Below are 23626 nucleotides of genomic sequence, written 5' to 3'. Positions count from 1 at the left end.
TCTCTCTCACTCACTCTCTCTCTCTCTCTCTTGCTCTACCTCTCTCTCTCTCTCTCTCTCTCTTGCTCTACCTCTCTCTCTCTCTTGCTCTCTCACTCTCTCTCTCTCTCGCACACACACTCTCACTCTCTCTCTCTCTCTCTCTCTCTCTCTCTCTTGCTCTACCTCTCTCTCGCTCTCTTGCTCTACCTCTCTCTCGCTCTCTCACTCTATCTCTCTCTCACTCACACTCTCTCTTTCTCACACACACACTCTCTCTCTCACACTCTCTCTCTCTCACACAATCTCTCTCTCACTCTCTCTCTCTCTCTCTCTCTCTCACACACAATCTCTCTCTCACACACACTCTCTCTCTCTCTCACTATCTCTCTCTCACTCACACTCTCTCTCACACACACACACACACACTCTCTCTCTCTCTCGCTCTCACTCACACTCTCTCTCACACACACTCTCTCTCTCTCACACTCACTCTCTCTCTCTCTCTCTCTCTCTCTCTCTCTCTCTCTCTCTCTCTCTCTCTCTCTCTCTCTCTCTCTCACCCCTGCAGATAGACAGAGCCTCTGAGTTGCAGCACTGTTCTATGAGCTGATTGCAGCTCTCCACCATGCTCTCCAGCTGAGTTTTATCACACGAGACACCCAGGAACCTCGCCAGCTGCTCCACCAGGGTGCCCAGGTCCTACACACACACACACACACACACACACACACAAAGAGAGAAAGAGAGAATGGGTGAAAACCTATGTAGTCAGCAAGAAAGTAAAATTTATTTTAGATCACATTTAAATCAACACACTTTGAGCAGAGTTCTGTACGTCAAACAATACCAAGAGACTTCGAACGATCTTGACATAAACAACACTTTTACAGCATTGGACCTGTGCACCTCCAGGACAAGGTCACGGCCAGCATCTCTCAGCACTGTTCCACAGCAAGTTTCATATTCCATCTGGGATCTGGAGCCCACCAACCCACACACTGTGAAACAAGACCAGCCCAGTCAGTTCTCTGTGAGCTGCCTAAGTCTGAAAACATGGGAAAAAACGAGCCGTTCTGATTCTGCTCCGATTCTGACGCCAAGTGAAGAGACTTTAGAATGGCCCCGCCCCCTCGTCTGAGTCTGTCCAATCACAGACTGGACCCACGTTTATGTGAGAGCGCAAAGACGAGGTTAAACTCAGCAAAACGGACACAACGAGCGCGGAGAAATAAGAGCACTGAGTAAAAACGGAGAAGAAAGAGAACAGAGTGAAAACGGCTAAAAACCAGAGCTTCTGCTCCTCGCTCCTCACTGCTGTGCGCTCGGGGTCGGGGTGAACAGCGAGCGGCTCATTATCATTTAAAGGAACAGGTGCTGAAAGCGGGCGTTCTGAACAGGGGCTGTTTACACAGGGGGAGAACACTGCTGTGGGGCTAAGGTCACAGACATTACATTAAAACCCAGAACTGTGTTCCACTGTGGAGAAGGACAGTAAGTGCCCTCCATCTCTTACCATCCTCCAGTTGATTGACAGAGTGACATTAAAGATCAGTTTAACCACCTCTGGGATTTACTGGGAGATCATGTGAAAAGTTAACTGTTTGCCCTTTGGTCTGATCTATATGGTGCTAATCTCAGAGACACACACATTCTGACACAGAGCAGGAACAGAGCAGGCTGTCCTCTCTCGGCTGTTTGTTGACCTATAGTAACCATATATTGCGGTGTGTTGTCTGAGCGCGCGATGCTGCTGTATCACCTCTGTGCACGTGTGTAAAGGATGGCTATGGACCCTTAGCACTTTAACCCTACAGAGAAATCCCAGTGCGATAAGATTCGCTGCTTTATATCGGTTTGTGAGGCGTGAGACGAGGAAGTTCACTCAGAGAAGATTGTAACAAATTCTAAAAAAATATTAGAACAGAACAAAATGAATGTAAATAAAGAAGAAGAAAAGCATGCACTTGTTTTGTCTTTTGTTGTTTTGTTTGTTTCTTTTTGTTTCTTTCTGTTCTCCTTCATTTTTATCTTCTCTTTGTCTTTCTTTTTTCTTTCTTTCTTGCTTTTTACCCCTGCACTCTTATATATCATTGTCTTTCTACATCTCTTTCACTCTTCCCCCTGTACTCCGCATCCTTCCTGTCTCTCTGAAGCACTGCTGATGGAGATCATTGTGCCAGAGCCCTGTTTCCCAGTCAAATCTTTTTCTCTTTCTTTCTTCTTTCTCTTTCTTTGTACCCTTGCAAATAGACAGTATTTCTTTGTCTTTCTATTTTCTTTCACTCTTTATCCTTCACTATCCTCCCTTTCTTGATCTTTGCAGATAAAAATTAAACAGTCAAAGCCCAGTTTCACAGTCGTCTGACAGTTCTTTCTTTCTTCCATTGATTCACTTTACTATTCTTCATTCCTTTATGCCTCTCTCTCTCTTTCTCTCTCTCTCTTCCTCTCTCTCTCTCTCCTTCTCTCTCTATCTCTCTCTCTCTCTTCCTCTCTCTTTCTCTCTCTATCTCCTTCTCTCTGTCTCTCTCTCTCCTTCTCTCTTTTCTTATCTCTCTCTCCTTCTCTCTCTATCTCTCTCTCTCTCTTCCTCTCTCTCTCTCTCCTTCTCTCTCTATCTCTCTCTCTCTCTTCCTCTCTCTTTCTCTCTCTATCTCCTTCTCTCTGTCTCTCTCTCTCCTTCTCTCTTTTCTTATCTCTCTCTCCTTCTCTCTCTGTCTCTCTTTTTCTTTTTTTCTCTCTCTTTCTCTCTTTCTCTGTCTCTCTCCTCTCTCTCTTCTTCTCTCTCTCTTTTTCTCTTTTTCTCTCTCTCTTTTTCTCTCTCTCTCTCTCCTCTCTCTCTGTCTCTCTATCTCTCTCTCTATCTCTTTCTCTGTCTCTCTCTTCTTCTCTCTCTCTCTTTCTCTTTTTCTCTCTCTCTTTCTCTCTCTCTCTCTCTCTTTTCTCTCCCTCTCTCTCTTCCTCTCTCTCTCTCTCTCTCCTCTCTCACTGCTCTCTCTCCTCTCTCTCCTTCTCTCTCTCTCTCACTTTCTCTCTCCTCTCTCTTCCTCTCTCTCTCTTTCTCTCTCTCCCTCTCTCTCTCTCTCTCTCTCTCCTCTCTCACTGCTCTCTCTCCTCTCTCTCCTTCTCTCTCTCTCTCTCACTTTCTCTCTCCTCTCTCTTCCTCTCTCTCTAACTTTTAAAAACAACATTTGGCATTTAATTCCATTAAAAAACTCTTAAAAACAAATTATTAATACGCTACTTTCACGATGGTTAACCTCAAAATACCCATCTTTAACCCATAAGAGCCCAGACTCTGTTCACCATTAAAGCCAAAGGATGAGACCAAAGAAACAACTTTTTCTTTCACATTCTTGTCGTATTTTGTAATTAATTTAGAGTTAAAATCTCAGTTTAAAAAACATCACAATTTTGCAACTTAAATTTCAACATTTTGTTCCTTGAAATGATTCCGATAATTCGTATGTAGCACAGGACATGTGACCAATACATTGGAATTGACACAGTTTTCTTTGGTCTCTATGTTCTCGCCAAGCACACTGTCGTTCTGTAAACAAGGTCACACACACACACACAAACACACACACAGTCATGTGAGTGCATCCAGGTCGTTCAGTGAATGTCATTTATGAACATCATGATGGAAAGTAAAGGAGAAAGCTGTGTAGGGAACTTTCTAGACCTCACAAAGGGTTTGTGACTCAGATGTCACCATGGGTTCCTATGGGCTACATCCTTTAAAGCAAAACTCACACGTACTTTTGGATACAATATTATCCCCAAGAACAGAACAAATCCATCACAGTCCTCTGCAGCTCTTTTTCCAATACATTCTCTAATATTAAATATTTAACATGACACAACATTCACCATAGAATGACAAACGTGTGGGAGAATGTTTGAACTTTGAACTAAAATGTTAAAAAAAGCTTTACAATTTATTTGGTGTTCTCTCTGTGTCTGCAAGGGTTTCCTCCGGGTGACTGTCTGTGAGGAGTGTGGTGTGTTCTCTCTGTGTCTGCGTGGGTTTCCTCCGGGTGACTGTCTGTGAGGAGTGTGGTGTGTTCTCTCTGTGTCTGCGTGGGTTTCCTCCGGGTGACTGTCTGTGAGGAGTGTGGTGTGTTCTCCCTGTGTCTGCGTGGGTTTCCTCCGGGTGACTGTCTGTGAGGAGTGTGGTGTGTTCTCCCTGTGTCTGCGTGGGTTTCCTCCGGGTGACTGTCTGTGAGGAGTGTGGTGTGTTCTCTCTGTGTCTGCGTGGGTTTCCTCCGGGTGACTGTCTGTGAGGAGTGTGGTGTGTTCTCTCTGTGTCTGCATGGGTTTCCTCCGGGTGACTGTCTGTGAGGAGTGTGGTGTGTTCTCTCTGTGTCTGCGTGGGTTTCCTCCGGGTGACTGTCTGTGAGGAGTGTGGTGTGTTCTCTCCGTGTCTGCGTGGGTTTCCTCCAGGTGACTGTCTGTGAGGAGTGTGGTGTGTTCTCCTTGTGTCTGCGTGGGTTTCCTCCGGGTGACTGTCTGTGAGGAGTGTGGTGTGTTCGCTCTGTGTCTGCTTGGGTTTCCTCCGGGTGACTGTCTGTGAGGAGTGTGGTGTGTTCTCCCTGTGTCTGTGTGGGTTTCCTCTCTGGAACCACTGTGACCCTGAACTGGATTAGTGGTTAGATAAAGAATGAAGGAATGAATGTACACCTAATAGGTAGAAAGATAGATATATTAAAAGGAACTAAAAACTAAAACCTAAAAGACTAAAAGAAATAAAGAAGTTGACAAACCAATAAACTAACTCAGCACATAAGAACAGCCTAAAGACATGCCAGAAATGAACCTAGGTGTCATGCTTTTGCCCTGTCTAGTGTGTTCCTGCTCTGTTTCGTTTCCTTGTTTAGCATATGCTAGGAGCACATGGCTATGTTTTTGTTTTGTTCCTGTCTCCCTCCTTGTCTCCGCCTTAGCTCCAGCCTCTTGCTGTGGCTTCTTTCTGGTCCTGCCCTGTCATTATCTGTCCCAGGTGTTCCTTGTCCAGGTGTGTATTTAAGTTCCCTTGTTTCACTGTTTGATTGTTGGACATTTTCCCTTTTTGTGCTTGTTTGGTTTGTCTGTTTCTGTCTCTTCCCTCAAGTCTGTCAGTTCCTGTTTGTACCTTTGTTCTATTATTATACCTGTTTGTATCTGTCTGACCTGATTCTACTGTTTGGAGTGTTGTTGCTCTAGTCTGTCTGTTTATTTTCTCTCCCTGTAGTCTCTCTCTCTCTCTCTCTCTCTCTCTCTCTCTCTCTCTCTCTCTCTCTCTCTCCTGTTGGTAACTTCTCTGTAACTATCTGGTCTGTCTTTGATTACTTGTGCTTGTCTGGTCTGTATCTAATTCTGCCTAGGTCTTTGTTTCAGTCTCCCTGCCCGGGTGTCTCTCCGTGTCTCTCTCCCTGCCCGGGTGTCTCTCCGTGTCTCTCTCCCTGCCCGGGGGTCTCTCCGTGTCTCTCTCCCTGCCCGGCGGTCTCTCCGTGTCTCTCTCCCTGCCCAGGGGTCTCTCCGTGTCTCTCTCCCTGCCCGGGGGTCTCTCCGTGTCTCTCTCCCTGCCCGGGGGTCTCTCCGTGTCTCTCTCCCTGCCCGGGGGTCTCTCCGTGTCTCTCTCCCTGCCCGGGGGTCTCTCCGTGTCTCTCTCCCTGCCCGGGGGTCTCTCCGTGTCTCTCTCCCTGCCCGGCGGTCTCTTCGTGTCTCTCTCCCTGCCCGGGGGTCTCTCCGTGTCTCTCTCCCTGCCCGGGGGTCTCTCCGTGTCTCTCTCCCTGCCTGGGGGTCTCCCTGTCTGAGTGTCTCAGTTCATTATCTTCGGTCTCAATAAATCTAATGTTTTATAGTGTTTGCATCCACCTCTGTCAGTCGACCCGGGCGTGACACTAGGAGAGAGAGAGTAATGTAGAAACAAAGACTAAAAAAGAGACTGAAGGATGCAAAGGAAAATGAATAAACAAAAAGTAACCAATGAACCTAGAAACTAAAAAACAACAACCTGGAAACCATGGAGAATGCTGCAACCACTAAACGGCAGCCACAAATGGTGCTAGAAAAAAAAGAGACAAGGACTAGTAAAATATAAATCATGGGAGAACATCAAACACATGATGAGGTGTGGTTAAGTGAACACAAAGATGAGACAAGCACATGGCTAACGAAGACAAAGAAACACACAGACGGAGACAGAGTGGACAGGGAAATAAAACAAAAAAGACTAGGGCAGAAACCTGATCCTGTATTTCTCCTCACATACATCAACAAACAGCTTTCTATGTGTAAAGTATATAGTCTGTATACTTTAACCCTCTTTCAGTGTTTGTGTAGTGTCTATACTGAGCATAGACCTTTAGAAATACCACCAACAACACTTATTATGTATTAGACAACATGGTTGGAGCAGCTGGTTGATCTGTATGCATTGTGAGGCTTGTGCCGTACCTTGTACATGTCTTCATATTTCAGAAAGAGGACATTGGAGTCCATGCGGTGCTCCCAGAACTCCTGCACATGCTCAAACCAGGACCCATATCCCACTGCAGGTGCAAACAGAGAGGGAAAGAGAAAAGAGAACAAGAGACAGTCACTGCTATGTCCCTTTAGATGCCTGAACTTCTGTTTGGTAGCAGATAGTGTCGCTGTCACACAGTTCCAGTGCCCTGGGGTCATGACTGTCTTTGAGGAGTTGGGTGTGTTCTCCCTGTGTCTGCGGGGGTTTCCTCCCACTGTCCAAAAACACATGCTTGTAGGTGGAACGGAGTCCAAGTGTCCAGTGTGTGAGTGAACATTTGAGTGTGTGTCACCCTGCTAAAGATTGAAGCCCCCTCCAGGGTGTGTTCCTGCCTTGCACCCAGTGATTCCAGGGTAGGCTCCGGACACACCGTGACCCTGAACTGGATAAGTGGTTACAGATAACGAATGAATGAATGTTTAGGAACTTGGTTTACTCACACTTGTCGTTCATGAAGCGCCGACAGAACTCCTGGAAGGTCCCACGGTAGCTCATGGTTCTTAAAGAGCGGTGAAACTGGTAATAGGACACAACCAGGTCTTTAGGGTTCCTGGCCATGTAGATCACCTAAAACACAGGCACACAAACAAGCTGGTCTTCTGGTCTTGTCTTGTATATGCTAATGAGCATCTGTAATACCTTCAGATAAGTTGCATGGTAATGTGGTAGGTAATTTGTCCTCCTCTACTGATATTGTTATTATCATCAAAAAAAATAAAAAGAGAGTCTCCGAGCGTAACACACAAGTCTGAATACACCTGAATGCTCATGACCTTTTATCCCTCAGACAGCACTGCATTAAATATTACAAACACTGGATTTCTGTGCTGGATTTCACCACGTGGACTCAGGAACACATCCACAACATTGGACCTTTGTGTAACTCTGCAGAATGGATATAATCAGAATTACGACCTCATGCAAAGTGGAAGTGTACTGTGGTCCGACGAGTCTATCTTTCCCCTGTCAACACCAGGCCACGTTCAACACGTGTTCAAAGAGCATTAGGGCTGCGTCATAAGAGCTGGAGACTCATATAGTGGAAGTAATCTTTAAAGAACACCTGATGTAACACAGTGGTAAACATGCTCTTGTTCCAGCTCTTTTTTAGAACGTGATGCAGGCATCAAACTTGAGCTTATATTTATCAGAAGAATGAAACACATTTAAAATATATATTTTTATTACTTTTTTATTAGTCTCTTTTTAAATTGTAGAAAAATATTATTTTTTTTACTTTCTTTTAATTGTGGTCACACTGTATATTTATATATTTTATATTTATATATACTATATATATTTATTGAAATAAAACTGGGTATTTTTGCTCCTGGGCTCCCCCTACATTTACAGAGTGTAACTAATTTTTATAGCACTGTCCTGAAATCAAGGTGGGTGGTTTTCTACGCTCCATCTATAGTTACATAGGGCAGTTTCTGCAGTGCTGAACCCAGGTAAAAAAACTATTTACTGTTCCTTTAAAGAAACTCTGTAAAGAAATTAAGCTGCATTTATGTATGAAATGTGCTATACAAATATAGATTATTATTATTATTATTATTATTATTATTATTATTATTATTATATTGGGAACATAGGTGAAGTGAATAAGTGACTTGCAACAAAATTTGAATTCTGCATTAAGGGCAGTGAACACACACACACACACTAGTGATTTAGGGCAGTGAACACACACTCACACTAGTGATTAAGGGCAGTGAACACACACTCACAATAGTAATTGAGGGCAGAGAATACACACTCACACTAATGATTAGGGGCAGTGAACACACACTCACACTAGTGATTAGGGGCAGTGAACACACTCACACTAGTGATTAGGAGCAATGAACACACACTCACACTAGTGATTAGGGGCAATGAACACACACTCATACTAGTGATTAGGGGCAATGAACACACACTCATACTAGTAATTGAGGGCAGAGAATACACACTCACACTAATGATTAGGGGCAGTGAACACACACTCACACAACTGATTAGGGGCAGTGAACACACATCCACACTAGTGATTAGGGGCAGTGAACACACACTCACACTAGTGATTAGGGGCAGTGAACACACACTCACACTAGTGATTAAGAGCAGAGAACACACAATCACACTAGTGATTAGGGGCAGTGAACACACACTCACACTAGTGATTAGGGGCAGTGAACACACACTCACTAGTGATTAGGGGCTGTGAACACACACTCACACTAGTGATTACGGGCAGTGAACACACTCATACTAGTGATTAAGAGCAGAGAACACACACTCACACTAGTGATTAAGAGCAGAGAACACACAATCACACTAGTGATTAGGGGCTGTGAACACACACTCACACTAGTGATTAGGGGCAGTGAACACACACTCACTAGTAATTAGGGGCAGTGAACACACACTCACACTAGTGATTAAGAGCAGAGAACACACAATCACACTAGTGATTAGGGGCAGTGAACACACACTCACTAGTGATTAGGGGCTGTGAACACACACTCACACTAGTGATTACGGGCAGTGAACACACACTCACACTAGTGATTAGGGGCAGTGAACACACACTCACACTAGTGATTAAGAGCAGAGAACACACAATCACACTAGTGATTAGGGGCAGTGAACACACACTCACACTAGTGATTAGGGGCAGTGAACACACACTCACTAGTAATTAGGGGCAGTGAACACACACTCACACTAGTGATTAGGGGCAGTGAACACACTCATACTAGTGATTAAGAGCAGAGAACACACACTCACACTAGTGATTAAGAGCAGAGAACACACAATCACACTAGTGATTAGGGGCTGTGAACACACACTCACACTAGTGATTACGGGCAGTGAACACACACTCACACTTGTGATTAAGGGCAGTGAACACACACTTACACTAGTGATTAAGGGCAGTGAACACATTCCTGGGGCAGCAGGAAGCCATACTTGGTGTCCAGTGTGCGATTGGGGGTTAAATGCCTCACTCAAGGGCACTTTAGCCATGGATGTTCCTGCCAGTAATGGGGATCAAACCAGCAACTTTCCGGTACCAAGCCCAGTCTCTAAAAATGATTTTCTATCACTGCTCAGTGACAGTAAAAGATTTCTCAGCGCTAATCCACACATAGAGAACCCACCTTGCCCTCTCCGTTGTGCATGGCCGTGGGGAGGAAGCGATATGGCAGGTGACTTTTGATCAGGCGAGGTGATGTCAGCTCCTGCAATGTTAGAAAAAAGCTCAACATATTTGACCGCTCAGTTTGTTTACACATAGACCTGACCCTGCTGACCTGCTGTTAATCAGTGGCTACCGCAGTGGGACGGTCTCTCTGGCTGTTTTGGGTTTTGAAACTCAGTCCTGTGTTTGTTATTCCATAAATGTATCATTTTAACGTGCCCTCACTGCCAACACTGTGTGATATCAAGTACTGATTGTTGATTGTATGATTAGATCTGGATCTCAGACACCACTCCAAGTCGTTGCACTGCTGCAAATCATAGTTTTGTAGCGTATTATATTAGGTGTACAAAAGAGTTTTAAAGCTTTTTGATGTAAGGTATTATTCATTCATTCAAACGACTTTTTTAAGATTCTCGCAATCTATGTGTGAGAACTACAAATGTGTGTTTGTGTGTGTGTGTGTGTGTGTGTGTATACACTCATACCTGGATTATTTCCAAACCAGGCTGAGGGTATTCCAACACAGGAAGCTGCTCATCAATATTCATGAGTCCGATCTCATCTGGGTCCGCCCCCTGGCTGACTAGATACACTACCTCCTGCAACAAACTTGTGCCTTTATGAACACAAAAAAGAGAAAGAAAACAGACGAGAAGGTGTATTAACCGAGTGAAACAGAACAGCACACAACTAATTTTCTAGTGTTAAATCAACACTATTAGTATTAATTTAACACTTAGACTGTTAAATTATTACACTAACAGTGTTAATAGTGTTGATTAAACCCTGGTGAATTTGCTTCTCTTCTGGGAAGGCTTTAGTGTAGATTTTTGAGAATTTGAAGTTATATTTTTCTTTTTTCATTCATCTTCTTTTCCGCTTCTCCATTTCAGGGTCGCGGTGGCAACAGGGCGAGCAAAGAAGCCCAGACGTCTCTGTCCCTCACCACATCCACCAATTCCTCCTGGGGGATCCCAAGGCATTCCCAGGCCAGCCGGGAGATATAATCCCTCCAGCGTGTCCTGGGTATACCCCAGGGCCTCCTTCCAGTTGGACGTGCCTGGTATACCTCCAGTGGGTTGCGTCCAGGAGGCATCCTGATCAGATGCCCGAACCTGATCAGATGCCCAAACCTGATCAGATGCCCGAACCTGATCAGATGCCCAAACCTGATCAGATGCCCGAACCTGATCAGATGCCCAAACCTGATCAGATGCCCGAACCTGATCAGATGCCCAAACCTGATCAGATGCCCGAACCTGATCAGATGCCCAAACCTGATCAGATGCCCGAACCTGATCAGATGCCCAAACCTGATCAGATGCCCAAACCTGATCAGATGCCCGAACCTGATCAGATGCCCAAACCTGATCAGATGCCAGACTCTACTCCGAGCTCCTCCATAGTCACTGAGCTCCTCACCCGATCATGGAGAGCACGCCCAGCGACCCGTCGGAGAAAGCTCATTTCAGCCGCTTGTATCCGCAATCTCGTTCTTTCGGTCATTACCCAGAGCTCATGACGATAGGTGAGAGTGGGGACGTAGACTTGAGAGTTTTGCTTTATGGCTCAGCTCTCTCTTCACCACAACGGTCTGGTACACTGACCGCATCACTGCAGACGCTGCACCTATCCTACGGTCAATCTCACCATCCCTCTAACCCATCACTCATGAAACAAGAACCCGAGGTACTTGAACTCCTTCACTTGGGGCAGGTTCTCACCTCTTACCTGAAGGGAGCATGCCATCTGTTTCCGGGAGATAACCATGGCCTCAGACTTGGAGGTGCTGATCCGCATACCGACCGCTTCTCACTCGGCTGCAAACTGCTCAAGTGAACACAGGAGGCCTCCTTTTTAATTTTATTTTGTTAATCCTTTCTCTTCAGTTATTAACTGTCACAAATTCCACTCATCGGCGACTCTCCCTTGATCACACACAGGGCCACCGGCCTCGGGAGGTGGAGCCGAACGTATGCACCCTCTGAGACACAAGGAGGTCAGGCTTGAACAGTTTAGAGTTTTGGAGGAGTACACACACTGCCCAGATCTGTCACATCAGCCGAAAAACACCTGTGCTACCTATCACTGTGGGCAGTGATGGAGGCGAGTGGACCGCCCCTCCCACCAACAGAGTGAGGTCAACTGTGCTCTCTGTTAGACTCCTGCCTTCAGATGCCAGAAGCATCACCTGGATTCGAACCAGTGATATTCAAAAGTCAGTGTTGAAGGTTGTTAGAAAATCGGCATTGAAGAGTCAGGAGACTGGAGTTCGGCGTTGACTGGAGTTTATTTACACATACACAGGACCATGTATGAGTACAGCAGGATAATCTCAGTCTGCCCAAATACATTTTAGGAGGGTCATATATACTTTGAGATTTGGGGGGAGGAGCAGGAGGAAGACGAGGAGTGAGAGGAGGGGTACATAGAATGAGGGGGATGAAGAATATAATAATCGGGAGAGGAATGAGAGGTGGGGTAAGTGTGAAAGAAGGGGGAGATGGCTAGACGGGTAGGTGTGACGGGTGATGGTCAATTAGGAGTGAGGGGAGGTGTAGGTGTGGTAAGGGTGATGGTCGGAGGAAGAGGCAGATGGGCTAGACGAGTAGGTGTGAGGGGTGATAGTCAATTAGGAGTGAGGGGAGGTGTAGGTGTGGTAAGGGTGATGGTTGGAGGAAGAGGCAGATGGGCTAGACGAGTAGGTGTGAGGGGTGATAATCAAAGAAAGACATAGTTTATATCAAGGTGAATGGTTCCGAACACAGTTACTCTAACAACACACCCCAGACGTTTAGTACAGTGCTCCATCACGCCACAGAATGCAGCTCCACTGCTCTACAGCATAAAAACATTGAGAAAAAATATACGTTTTAATAGAGAGGAATAAAGAGGGTACCTCTTTAGAATAAAACTATTATAATAAAGGTTTGCACATGGTTTAAAATCTGTTAATTATTGTTTATTAATTTTGTTGTTAATGAATTAAAAGTCATTTATAATCAGCAGCAATGACTTGTTGTTTGCCAAATAGTGAACCCACATCCACCTACTTAACCCTCAGATCTTGCCAGACACTGACCTTACTTTTATCTTCTCCATCAGTTGACATTAACCCTGTCATTTATCCATTCATTCCTTCATTGATCTGTAACTCTTATCCAGTTCAGGGCGGCGGTGGGTCCGGAGCCTACCCAGAATCACCAGGCCCAAGGCAGGAACACACCCTGGAGGGGGCACCAGTCCTTCACAGGGCGACACACACTCACATACTCACTCACACACTCACACCTACGGACACTTTTGAGTCTCCAATCCACCTACCAACGTGTGTTTTTGACACCCAGAGGAAGCCCACGCAGACACAGGGAGAACACACCACACTCCTCACACAGAGTCACCCGGAGGAAACCCACGCGGACACAGGAAGAACACACCACACTCCTCACAGACAGTCACCTGGAGCGGGACTCGAACCAACAACCTCTAGGACCCTGGAGTTGTGACCGAGACACTACCTGCTGCTCCACCGTGCAGGCCATTAACCCTATCAGCTTCAACAGATATTTGTTAATTCCACCAACAGGGTGCCTTGTGGAGTGTACCTTAACATGTGAAATGACTAAATTCATTCTCAGGTCTGAGCTTTTTCTTTACCCTGACATTTTTCTGTAGGTTCTCTGACATTTTCAATATTACAGAAGAAAAAGAGGTCACTGTCGCCCCTTACTCTCTGTGCTACAGATTATTATTAACGACCTTTAAGGTGTTTACAACCTAATGCTAAAGTGTGTAAGGATTTGTGTGTTGAAGCTGAACACAGTGGGGCAGGGAGTTGCTGATGGGAGCTGATTTTCTGAAGTGAGATAAAATTCCAGCAGCTGAATTTGAAAAGGTTATGGACTCTGGGATAGAGGCTAGAACATCTGTTTTTACACAAACACTATCTTTAGGGCACATCTTGGCAGAGCGTGTTTGATGGGAATAGTGATATTGCTCTTAGCAGTATTTACCCCTCCATTTTAAATCAGACATTCTGAGAAAAAGGCGTCTTTCACCAGTTAAAGCCTTTTGGAAAAGCAACCACACGCAAAGATGCGGTGCAGGACACGCTGAGGCATAATGATAATCTGTTTGCATGGTTTAGAAAATAAATGAATTACTTTTAGACACAGTCATCCATACCATTACATCAGATCAGAAACGGCAAAGCCTTTATACGGTCACTGCTGACGTCACACCACATGCAGTCACACCACAACACCACACAGCTGAATGTGAGTTATAAAATTATTATAAAACCTGGCATGACAGTGTGTGTCTGTGAGAGAGAGAGAGAGAGAGAGAGAGAGAGAGAGAGAGAGAGAGACTTTGTCATACATAATCTTCATGTTTCATTAGGTAGGAACAGACCCTGAGCTGAGACCCTGTCCATCTCTCACACACACACACACACACATGCACACACACACACACACACACCTGTGCCTAAGGGACTGAGAGAGGAGACTAGAGCATCCGGAAAAAATCCATTCAGGATCCCACCCAGGACTCTAAACAGCACAAATATTACCCACATACGGAGAAGGAATGGAGCAATATCCTCATCTCGGGTCATGCTTTTCAACGTTTGGAGATCTTTCCATTGTCTAAAAAAACAAAAGACTCTTTGAGCAGAGAGAGAGAGAGAGAGAGAGAGAGAGAGAGAGACAGACAGACAGACAGACAGACAGAGAGAGAGAGAGAGAGAGAGACAGACAGACAGAGAGAGAGAGAGAGAGAGAGAGAGAGAGACAGACAGACAGACAGAGAGAGAGAGAGAGAGAGAGAGAGAGAGACAGACAACCAGAGAAAGAGAGAGACAGACAGACAACCAGAGAAAGAGAGAGAGGGAGAGAGAGTGAGAGAGAGACAGACAGAGAGAGAGAGATAGACAGAGAGAGAGAGAGAGAGAGAGAGAGAGACAGACAGAGAGAGAGAGAGAAAGAGAGAGAGAAAGAGAGAGAGAGAGACAGACAGACAGAGAAAGAGAGAGAGAGAGAGACAGACAGACAGAGAGAGAGAGAGTGAGAGAGAGACAGACAGACAGACAGAGAGAGAGAGAGTGTGAGAGACAGACAGACAGACAGACAGACAGACAGAGAGAGAGAGAGAGAGAAAGAGAGAGAGAGAGACAGACAGACAGACAGACAGAGAGAGAGAGAGAGAGAGAGAGACAGACAGACAGACAGAGAGAGAGAGAGAGAGAGAGAGAGAGAGAGAGAGAGAGAGAGAGAGAGACAACCAGAGAAAGAGAGAGAGGGAGAGAGAGTGAGAGAGAGACAGACAGAGAGAGAGAGATAGACAGAGAGAGAGAGAGACAGACAGAGAGAGAGAGAGCGTGAGAGAGAGACAGACAGACAGACAGAGAGAGAGAGAGTGTGAGAGAGAGACAGACAGACAGACAGACAGACAGACAGACAGACAGAGAGAGAGAGAGAGAGAGAAAGAGAGAGAGAGAGAGAGAGAGAGAGAGAGAGAGAGAGAGAGAGAGAGAGAGAGAGAGAGAGAGAGAGCTCTTTCCAATATGCACTAAAATGACAAAAGCCTCTGCAACGGCCAGGAGATGAACTTCAAAAATCCCATTAAAGGTTATTAATATTTAAGAGGTCTTTATATAACTGCTTCTCTTCAGGGAAAAAAAACACCGCCTTCATCTTTGCCCTGTCTTTGCTCCCATTGTCTAGATTTACAGACATAGTCTGTACAAATGTCATATCCAGTTATTTCAGACGGATCTTCTCTCCTCCGCCTGCCACCCCCACCCCTCAACCACCGCCCCAACAGTAAACACTGGACCTCTCACAGGTTTCAACTATGGGCCACAACACTGCCCCCAGGGTTCCCACGGTCCTGCAGTGCCTTGTCCACTTCTGCAAGCTTTCATTGAAAACACAAACACATAGAAGATGACCACAGGGGCTGGAGGGAGACCCATTCTATGGAGCGTAACATGGCTTTCCAAAGAAAAGCATGTATCCTCCAAAATAGGACCTTTCACAGATGAAGGGAAAAACCTCCTCAGCGTTCAGTGGAAGTCAATGTAATGATTTTATTCTAAAGTAAATCTGAAGCATTTCTATGAGTCGATCATACTCAATAATTACGGTAAATACAGCAACAGAAACACAGTCAAAGTTAAAGCTATAAAAGTAGTATCTGTGCTGAGAGCGAGTGAAGAACAAAGTGTGTTTCCAGATGTTCTCTTTGGTCGTTTGGATTCGTTTAAAACAACAGCACACCTCAAATAACACCTGACCGGCATGAGAAGAGGTGTGGAAAGGGTTAAAACAACATTTTCACACTCGCTGGAATAATGGGATTGGTTTTTATTATTATTTTGAATAAATTAACCCTTGCAGCTCAGATAAAGATCTTATTAAACCTCGCTTTCTCAGGTGCCTTCGAATTTTGCACTGATCTCTTGTTAGTTGTTGAAATAAATAGCCTTCGCTTCCTTAACTTCTGCAGGCTGTTCTCTGAGCTACAGAGGCCCCATCCCTCCTTTATCTACTCAGTCAAATGTTTGGAAAGAGGTATGCATTGGCATTCCTAGAAAGCCTCCGTCCAGAGCGTCCCGCCTTAATGGCAGTCCTCCATGAAGTAAAAGACATTTCTAAATCTTTACTGAGAAACATTCCAGTCTGCTTCGAAAGCCCTCAAGAAATACACCACGGTCACGTTGCAGAGAAGAACTGCTTGTGCTACTCTGTTCTTGTAAACAAGTGTGTGTGTGTGTGTGTGTGTGTGTGTGTGTGTTTGCTTCTTGTCAGACACTCCCTTCATGTACAGCTTCCTGTTTCAGACGCAGACAAATGTAAACAGTATCATGAGTTGGATCCTGTTTCCCGTCGCCGCCACATTTCATATCGTCACTTAACACGTGTGTCCCACTGTACTGCAGTAACAGCTTCTACTCCTGTGACAAGACGTTAGACTTTAATTTGATGTCATTCAGCCCCAAGAACACAGAGAGTTCAGGCTCTGATTGTGGACGATGAGTTCACAACTTATCCCAAAAGTCTCTTCAGAAAGGGTACTTCCACTGCTCCACAGGCCGTGCTGCAGGACCCCGCACTGGACACGCTCATGTGCAGCTCCCATTTCAATACCATTGCATGCTATTCTCTGGAGGTTATCCAAGCAGTGTGTGCACCACTGAGCGTTTGTGACTGTTAGGAAATGCACCTTAAATGAACCGAGATCACCCATTGTCAGGGTGTCTACAAATTGTTGTGTGTGTAGTGTATATCAGATAATAAAACCTTATTATATAAACCTTATTAATAATACCTCTCCCACTGATACACCACCATCGCCCCTCCCACAAAATCTCTATCTACAACTGTAGCCCCTCCCACAGGAACACCACTCACATCATCACCTTTGCCTTCTCCAGTTGTAGCCCCTCCCACAAAAACCTCACCATCTCTATATACAGCTGTAGCCCCTCCCACAGGAACACCACTCACATCATCACCTTCGCCTTCTCCAGCTGTAGCCCCACCCACAAAAACCTCACTATCTCTATCTACAGCTGTAGCCCCTCCCACAGGAACACCACTCACATCATCACCTTCGCCTTCTCCAGCTGTAGCCCCTCCCACAAAAACCTCACCATCTCTATCTACAGCTGTAGCCCCTCCCACAAAAACCTCACTATCTCTATCTACAGCTGTAGCCCCTCCCACAGGAACACCACCCACATCATCACCTTCGCCTTCTCCAGCTGTAGCCCCTCCCACAAAAACCTCACTATCTCTATCTACAGCTGTAGCCCCTCCCACAGAAACACAGCTGACGTTCAAAACGTCAGCCCCAGATGTCGGCCTGAGCAGTGTGAGATATAGCCCTTTGTAATTGAGAGTCTGCTGTGGGCGTATTTCAGTTTAATTAAATAGTAATTAACAATTTAGATCAGTACTACATTCTTTACGAATAACATGACTAGATAAAACATACAGGGGTTGGACAATGAAACTGAAACACCTGTCATTGTAGTGTGGGAGGTGTCAGGGCTAAACTGGAGCAGCCTGGTGGACAATCTTCATTAACTGCACACTGCACCAGTAAGACCATGTGCATCCAATGGTTCAAACACTGTGTCCTGAAGGCGGTGCCGTGTATCAGGACGACAACGCACCAACACACACAGCGAGACTGGTGAAAGACTGGTTTGATGAACATGAAAGTGAAGTTGAACATCTCCCATGGCCTGCACAGTCACCAGATCTAAATATTATTGAGACACTTTGGGGTGTTGTGGAGGAGCGAGTCAGGAAACGTTTTCCTCCACCAGCATCACGTAGAGACCTGGCCACTATCCTGCAAGAAGAATGGCTTCAAATCCCTCTGACCACTGTGCAGGACTTGTGTATGTCATTCCCAAGACCAACTGACGCTGTATCGGCCGCAAAAGGAGGCCCTACACCACACTAATAAATTACTGTGGTCTAAAACCAGGTGTTTCACTTTCATTGTCCAACCCCTGTACATAGATATACTGCTGCACAGGTGCCGCGGCTAAGGCTGTCCCCCGCTCTGGCCATGTGTGCTCGCTGCCCCCTAGTGTACACTAGTGTATGTTTAAATGTGTGTTTCACTGCACGGATTGGGTTAAATGCGGATCAATTTCCTCTGTGTGCAGCACAGTGGCCAATAAAGTGATTCTAAATCTAATTCTAATCTTACAAATATATGTTACTCAAGTTTCAAACAATAGCCATGCCACCAGCATCAAACACACGAGAACCACTGTCCATGACACACACGCTATATTTGTTTAAGTAGTAAAGCAGATAGTTAAAAAAACATTGGTTGAATATAATCCCAATTACACAGCAGTCAGGACATCAAGGTGGGTCTGAAAGGTGGACAGTTCAGTCCCTGGTAATGGTGCTGTAACAGTACTGTTTCCTCCCTCAACATCCACGACCGAAATGCCCTTGAGCAAGGTACCTAACTCCCAAATGCTCACAGGGTGCTGAAGTGGCTGCCCACCACTATGGGTATGTGTGTGTGTGTGTGTGTGTGTGTGTGTGTGTGTGTGTGTGTGTGTGTGTGTGTTTGTGTGTGTGTGTTCACTGCTAGAAAAGGGTTAAATGCAGAGGCCCAGTTTCGCTGCACTTCTGTACAATGGTGATAAACATGTTTAACTTCTTTTTTCTTGGTCGAGTAAATAAATTAAACCTGAGTGAGGACCTTTTGATTGTGTCAGTGAAGGGTCGCCAGAGGCTGGTTAATAAATGACACTCTTTATGCAGCTGTAGTTAAACATTGTTTATTATCTAAAGTAAATACAAATGGGGAAATAAGGTCCTGTCATTTCAGTCGAATTTCTGTGTTGTTCTGTTGTGTTGTACTCTGTTTACGCAGTTGGTTGCTTGTACAATGACATGAAACTGGGCGCAAGGCGGGAACACACCCTGGAGGGGGCGCCAGTCTTTCACAGGGCGACACACACTCACATATTCACTCACACCTACTGACACTTTTGAGTCTCCAATCCACCTACCAACGTGTGTTTTTGGAGTGTGGGAGGAAACCGGAGCACCCGGAGGAAACCCAAGCAGACACAGAGAGAACACACCACACTCCTCACAGACAGTCACCCAGAGGAAACCCACGTGGACACAGAGAGAACACACCACACTCCCCACAGACAGTCACCCGGAGGAAACCCATGCAGACACAGGGAGAACACACCACACTCCTCACAGACAGTCACCCAGAGGAAACCCACGTGGACACAGGGAGAACACACCACACTCCTCACAGACAGTCACCCGGAGTGGGACTCGAACATACAACCTCCAGGACCCTGTGTGGCTGTGTGACCTGCTGCACCACCGTGCCACTCAAAGCTTGTTCAGGGGCTCTTAAACCTTGGGGTAAAAAACATTTTAACCTGCATAATAAGATGGCTATAAGGAGGAACTCTGTAAATCAGCTATGGTCTACAGCAGCAGTGACTGCTGTACATAGGAAGGTACACTGATTACTAACAGAACAAAGCCATGGAAGATCAGAATGAAAACCATTCTTCACAAAAAAAAACAGGCAGCGGTCTGTCAATAAGTCTGACCGACAGAAACATCAGAAGATGATCTACGGTAGATAAGTCCATACGAGCCCCAATGATCAGGACATAATCTGCAGAAGAGAAACGTCTACAGCCAATCAGATACAAGCTCCTGATTTAGGAACCATCCACTGACTCCTCCCATAATATCCAGCAGAGCCAATCAGACACAAGCTCCTGATTTAGGAACCATCCACTGATTCCTTCTACATATCGCTCAGCGGTTTCTAAAATGCAGCCGATACAGATTGATCCACATAAACCCCAGTAGCAATTAGCAGCGCCCCCTACAGTTTACTTCCACTTCTGTCTATTTAAGGCACAGTGTATTTTTTTAAACAGAAAACGGAGGAGGTGCAGCGTGTGTTTATATCAGTGCACATGAAAAAATAACTCGCTTTAGTCATTTTACGTAATGGTGTAATATTAGAAATGAAAAGTGTCAATTTGTTAAATAAATAAAGTATTAAAACACAACAGAAGTCAGTGAAAGTTGCAGTCGGTCGTTTTTAGATCAGATTTGACCCTCGGCAACTTTGATGAATGAGGGCTATTATCTCTGTTGATGCAAGACGGTGCAAACCAAGTCCCTGCTGTTTATCTGTCCCCTCTGTGTGTGTGTGTGTGTGTGTGTGTGTGTTTCTCTCTGTCTGAGTCTTCTGGATCAGGCTCAAGCTCAGCTGTGTCTGTTCACTCAGGCTGTGGTTGGACTGGGAGTGTGCAGAGAGGTCCAGGGGGAATCTGGCTGCTTTCTCTCCCCCCTGTATTAGTCATATTGAGCGTGTAGGTGGTGGATGAAGTGCTGAAAGCACTCGTTAATGTATCTGCACTTTCCTCTAGCCCTGCGAATGAAGTCTAACATTATCATCTGTGTCAGGTCTTTAGAGGTAAGGCCTTGTGTCTGTCTGAGGAAATGGAGAGGGCTTTGGTTTGTTTTTAGTGTTGGAGAAGAGTTCAAATCATACTTTAACCTTTTCTAAAAGAAGATTCTGAATGTTTTTTATCAAGATGCATCTGAGATGAGACACTTGGAGCAGCTACACATGAGTCTAAAGTCACTGATGCAAAGCACACACTAGAGGGATGTATAGAGGCACACAAACACCACTCCAAATCAGCCCAGACTATATATATCCACGCTCCAACACTGGGATATATTTCAATATCTAATGTAAACACCTTGGAGTAGAGGGTGTTACTGCTGCAAAAAGTGAATAACTGCCTAATAATGTCCTTGATTTCAGAAGAAATATGAAGACCTGTGTGCTGTGTTTTGGCAAAGCTTCCAGACGTAATAATGATAATATTTCTGCATTTATTTTATTATAATGTATTATACATTCATTCATTCATTGTCGGAAACCCTTATCCAGTTCAGGGTGGCGGTGGGTCTGGAGCCTTCCTGAAAATCACTGGGCGACACACATTCACACATTCACTCACATACACCTACAGTCTCCAATCCACCTACCAATGAGTGTTTTTGGACTGTGGGAGGAAACCGGAGCACCCGGAGGAAACCCACGCAGACACAGGGAGAACACACCACACTCCTCACAGACAGTCACCCGGAGGAAACCCACGCAGACACAGAGAGAACACACCACACTCCTCACAGACAGTCACCCGGAGGAAACCCACACAGACACAGAGAGAACACACCACACTCCTTACAGACAGTCACCCGGAGGAAACCCACACAGACACAGAGAGAACACACCACACTCCTCACAGACAGTCACCCGGAGGAAACCCACACAGACACAGAGAGAACACACCACACTCCTCACAGACAGTCACCCGGAGGAAACCCACGCAGACACAGGGAGAACACACCACACTCCTCACAGACAGTCACTCAGAGGAAACCCACGCGGACACAGAGAGAACACACCACACTCCTCACAAACAGTCACCCGGAGGAAACCCACGCAGACACAGAGAGAACACACCACACTCCTCACAGACAGTCACCGAGAGCGGGACTCGAACCCACAACCTCCAGGACCCCGGAGCTGAGTGACTGCTGCACCACAGTGCTGCCCTTTATATTATAGTATATTATTATTTGAATTATAGTTTGTGATATGTATTGACTCCTTGACTTGGCTTATTATTATTATTATTATTATTATTATTATTATTATTAATGAAGGCATTGTAAAATAATAAAGCATAAGAATATAATACTAGACATGGAAATGAATCATTTTAAAATCTCTTTTTCACATCTTATTAAAGCCTGTGTGTGCAGTATTGTGTCATCCCCATCTCGTATTTAACCACAGCCCACTGGGGTTTCTCACTTAGGGCTAAGACTGTGAGTTCTCTAAAGCTGAGATGTGAAACCACCTGTTGTTTAAAGCGCTCTACAAATAAAGACAGAATTGAAGTGAAATGAAGATGTAATTGTTCCTACACCTTAAAAAGACATGTTCAAAGCCTTCATTTATAAAATGAATATATTTTTCCCATAAAGAAAAGCAGCTCAGAGCCGGATGTCCTAATATGGGCATGTTGCCGGCCACCGGAGGCTTGCGCAGAGGGCAGGGTCTGTCTGAAAACGGGTGGGAAAAGGGAACCCGCCTGTTTTCACTTCTTGTCAACAGAGGCTCTGCAGCAGGCCCACACCATGCTCTCACAGAGGGCTGTTATTATTTTGGTAGCCATTTTATAGCACTCTTCAACCTGGGCACCCTCTGGAGACCTCATTAGCCCTCAGCCCTGAATGCTAAAGCTGTAAATACACTCAAAACACTTTAAAAATAATAACTGGAACCAAGCAAAGTGAGTCTAACTCACATTAACAAGACACCAATGGCGTTGTATCCAAATAAAGACCTAATAAAGACCTGGCAATGGTCTAACAGCAAGGATCTGTGTCTGTGTCTTCAGCAGAAGGTCGTTTTAAGGACTCTACCTCAGCAAAACAATGCACAGAGTGATGGAAATCCAGACTGCTCTTTCTTATATATGTGCTGCGTCAGAAACTAATTCAGAGGGCACCAAAACAAGAGAGGGGCCCTAACGAGGCATCCACAAACAAGCATCCCTCCCTCAGACAAGTTGCTGGTCGAGGAGTGAAGCGTTTGTTACATCACGTCATATCCAGGAACGAGGCGCTTAAGCAGCGCGTGTGTGCGTGTGCGTGTGCGTGTATACCTGATTTGGGATAAGTGACGATCCATATGTCGCTACTTCTGAGGGAGAAGTTGGCGATCTCGTCCATCTTCCCTCTGCAGAAAGGAGGCAGGCGAACTCCATGATGCTCGAAGTATTTGCTCTCGTACTCTATGGGCGTGCTCGGTGTGTCCACCTCGCTCTCTGCCATCTTCGAAGCACCGCAGACCTTAAATTCCCACGGATTTCGCTTTCTCTTTTTTATTTCCTTGACAGAGGACCACGCATTTGATGCGAGCTGCTCCGGAGGATGCTTTGGCGCAGACGCTGGACCCTCAGCCAATGGCGGTGGTCCCTGATGATGTAATCATCAGCGAGGGCTTCCACCAGCAGCAGCTACCTCAGCAGCATCAGCAGCATCAGCAGAGGGCGGGTCCACAGCGCTGTTTCTGCACGGTTAGATAACGCAGGCTCTGAAGGGGAATGCCACCCATTTTTTTTTAACCAGATTTCTGATGGAGACACAGATGAGGATGTAAACATCCATCGTCACGCAGAGTGTGTGGACGTGGACTGATTTGTTTTAGAGCTACAGACCAGCTCCGATTCCTTTAAAACGGTGGCTATACACAACACAAACACAGATGTATTATTAACTATCCAGAAGTAAGATTAGCTAAAATATGAACCCCATACAGGA

The 23626-nt window shown here is 45.5% G+C and overlaps 1 protein-coding gene across 1 annotated transcript in view; it reads right to left on the bottom strand.

Moving 5' to 3' along the window:
• The window catches only part of sult4a1 (sulfotransferase family 4A, member 1), a 30350-nt gene extending 7097 nt beyond the window's left edge, over positions 1-23253 (bottom strand). The window contains exons 1-6 of the mRNA XM_066668984.1: positions 22969-23253; positions 10172-10302; positions 9643-9723; positions 6934-7060; positions 6424-6518; positions 543-681 (exon numbers count right to left, since the gene is read on the bottom strand). Of these exons, the coding sequence (XP_066525081.1) occupies positions 543-681; positions 6424-6518; positions 6934-7060; positions 9643-9723; positions 10172-10302; positions 22969-23137 (742 nt within the window). The 5' untranslated portion in view covers positions 23138-23253. The remainder of the gene's footprint in view (positions 1-542; positions 682-6423; positions 6519-6933; positions 7061-9642; positions 9724-10171; positions 10303-22968) is intronic.
• Between the last annotated feature and the right edge of the window lie 373 nt (positions 23254-23626).

Source organism: Hoplias malabaricus, chromosome 4 (assembly GCF_029633855.1).
Source record: "Hoplias malabaricus isolate fHopMal1 chromosome 4, fHopMal1.hap1, whole genome shotgun sequence".
Classification (NCBI taxonomy): domain Eukaryota; kingdom Metazoa; phylum Chordata; class Actinopteri; order Characiformes; family Erythrinidae; genus Hoplias; species Hoplias malabaricus.
Note: the sequence above shows the minus strand (reverse complement) of the source record. Positions and strands in the feature narration are given on the sequence as shown.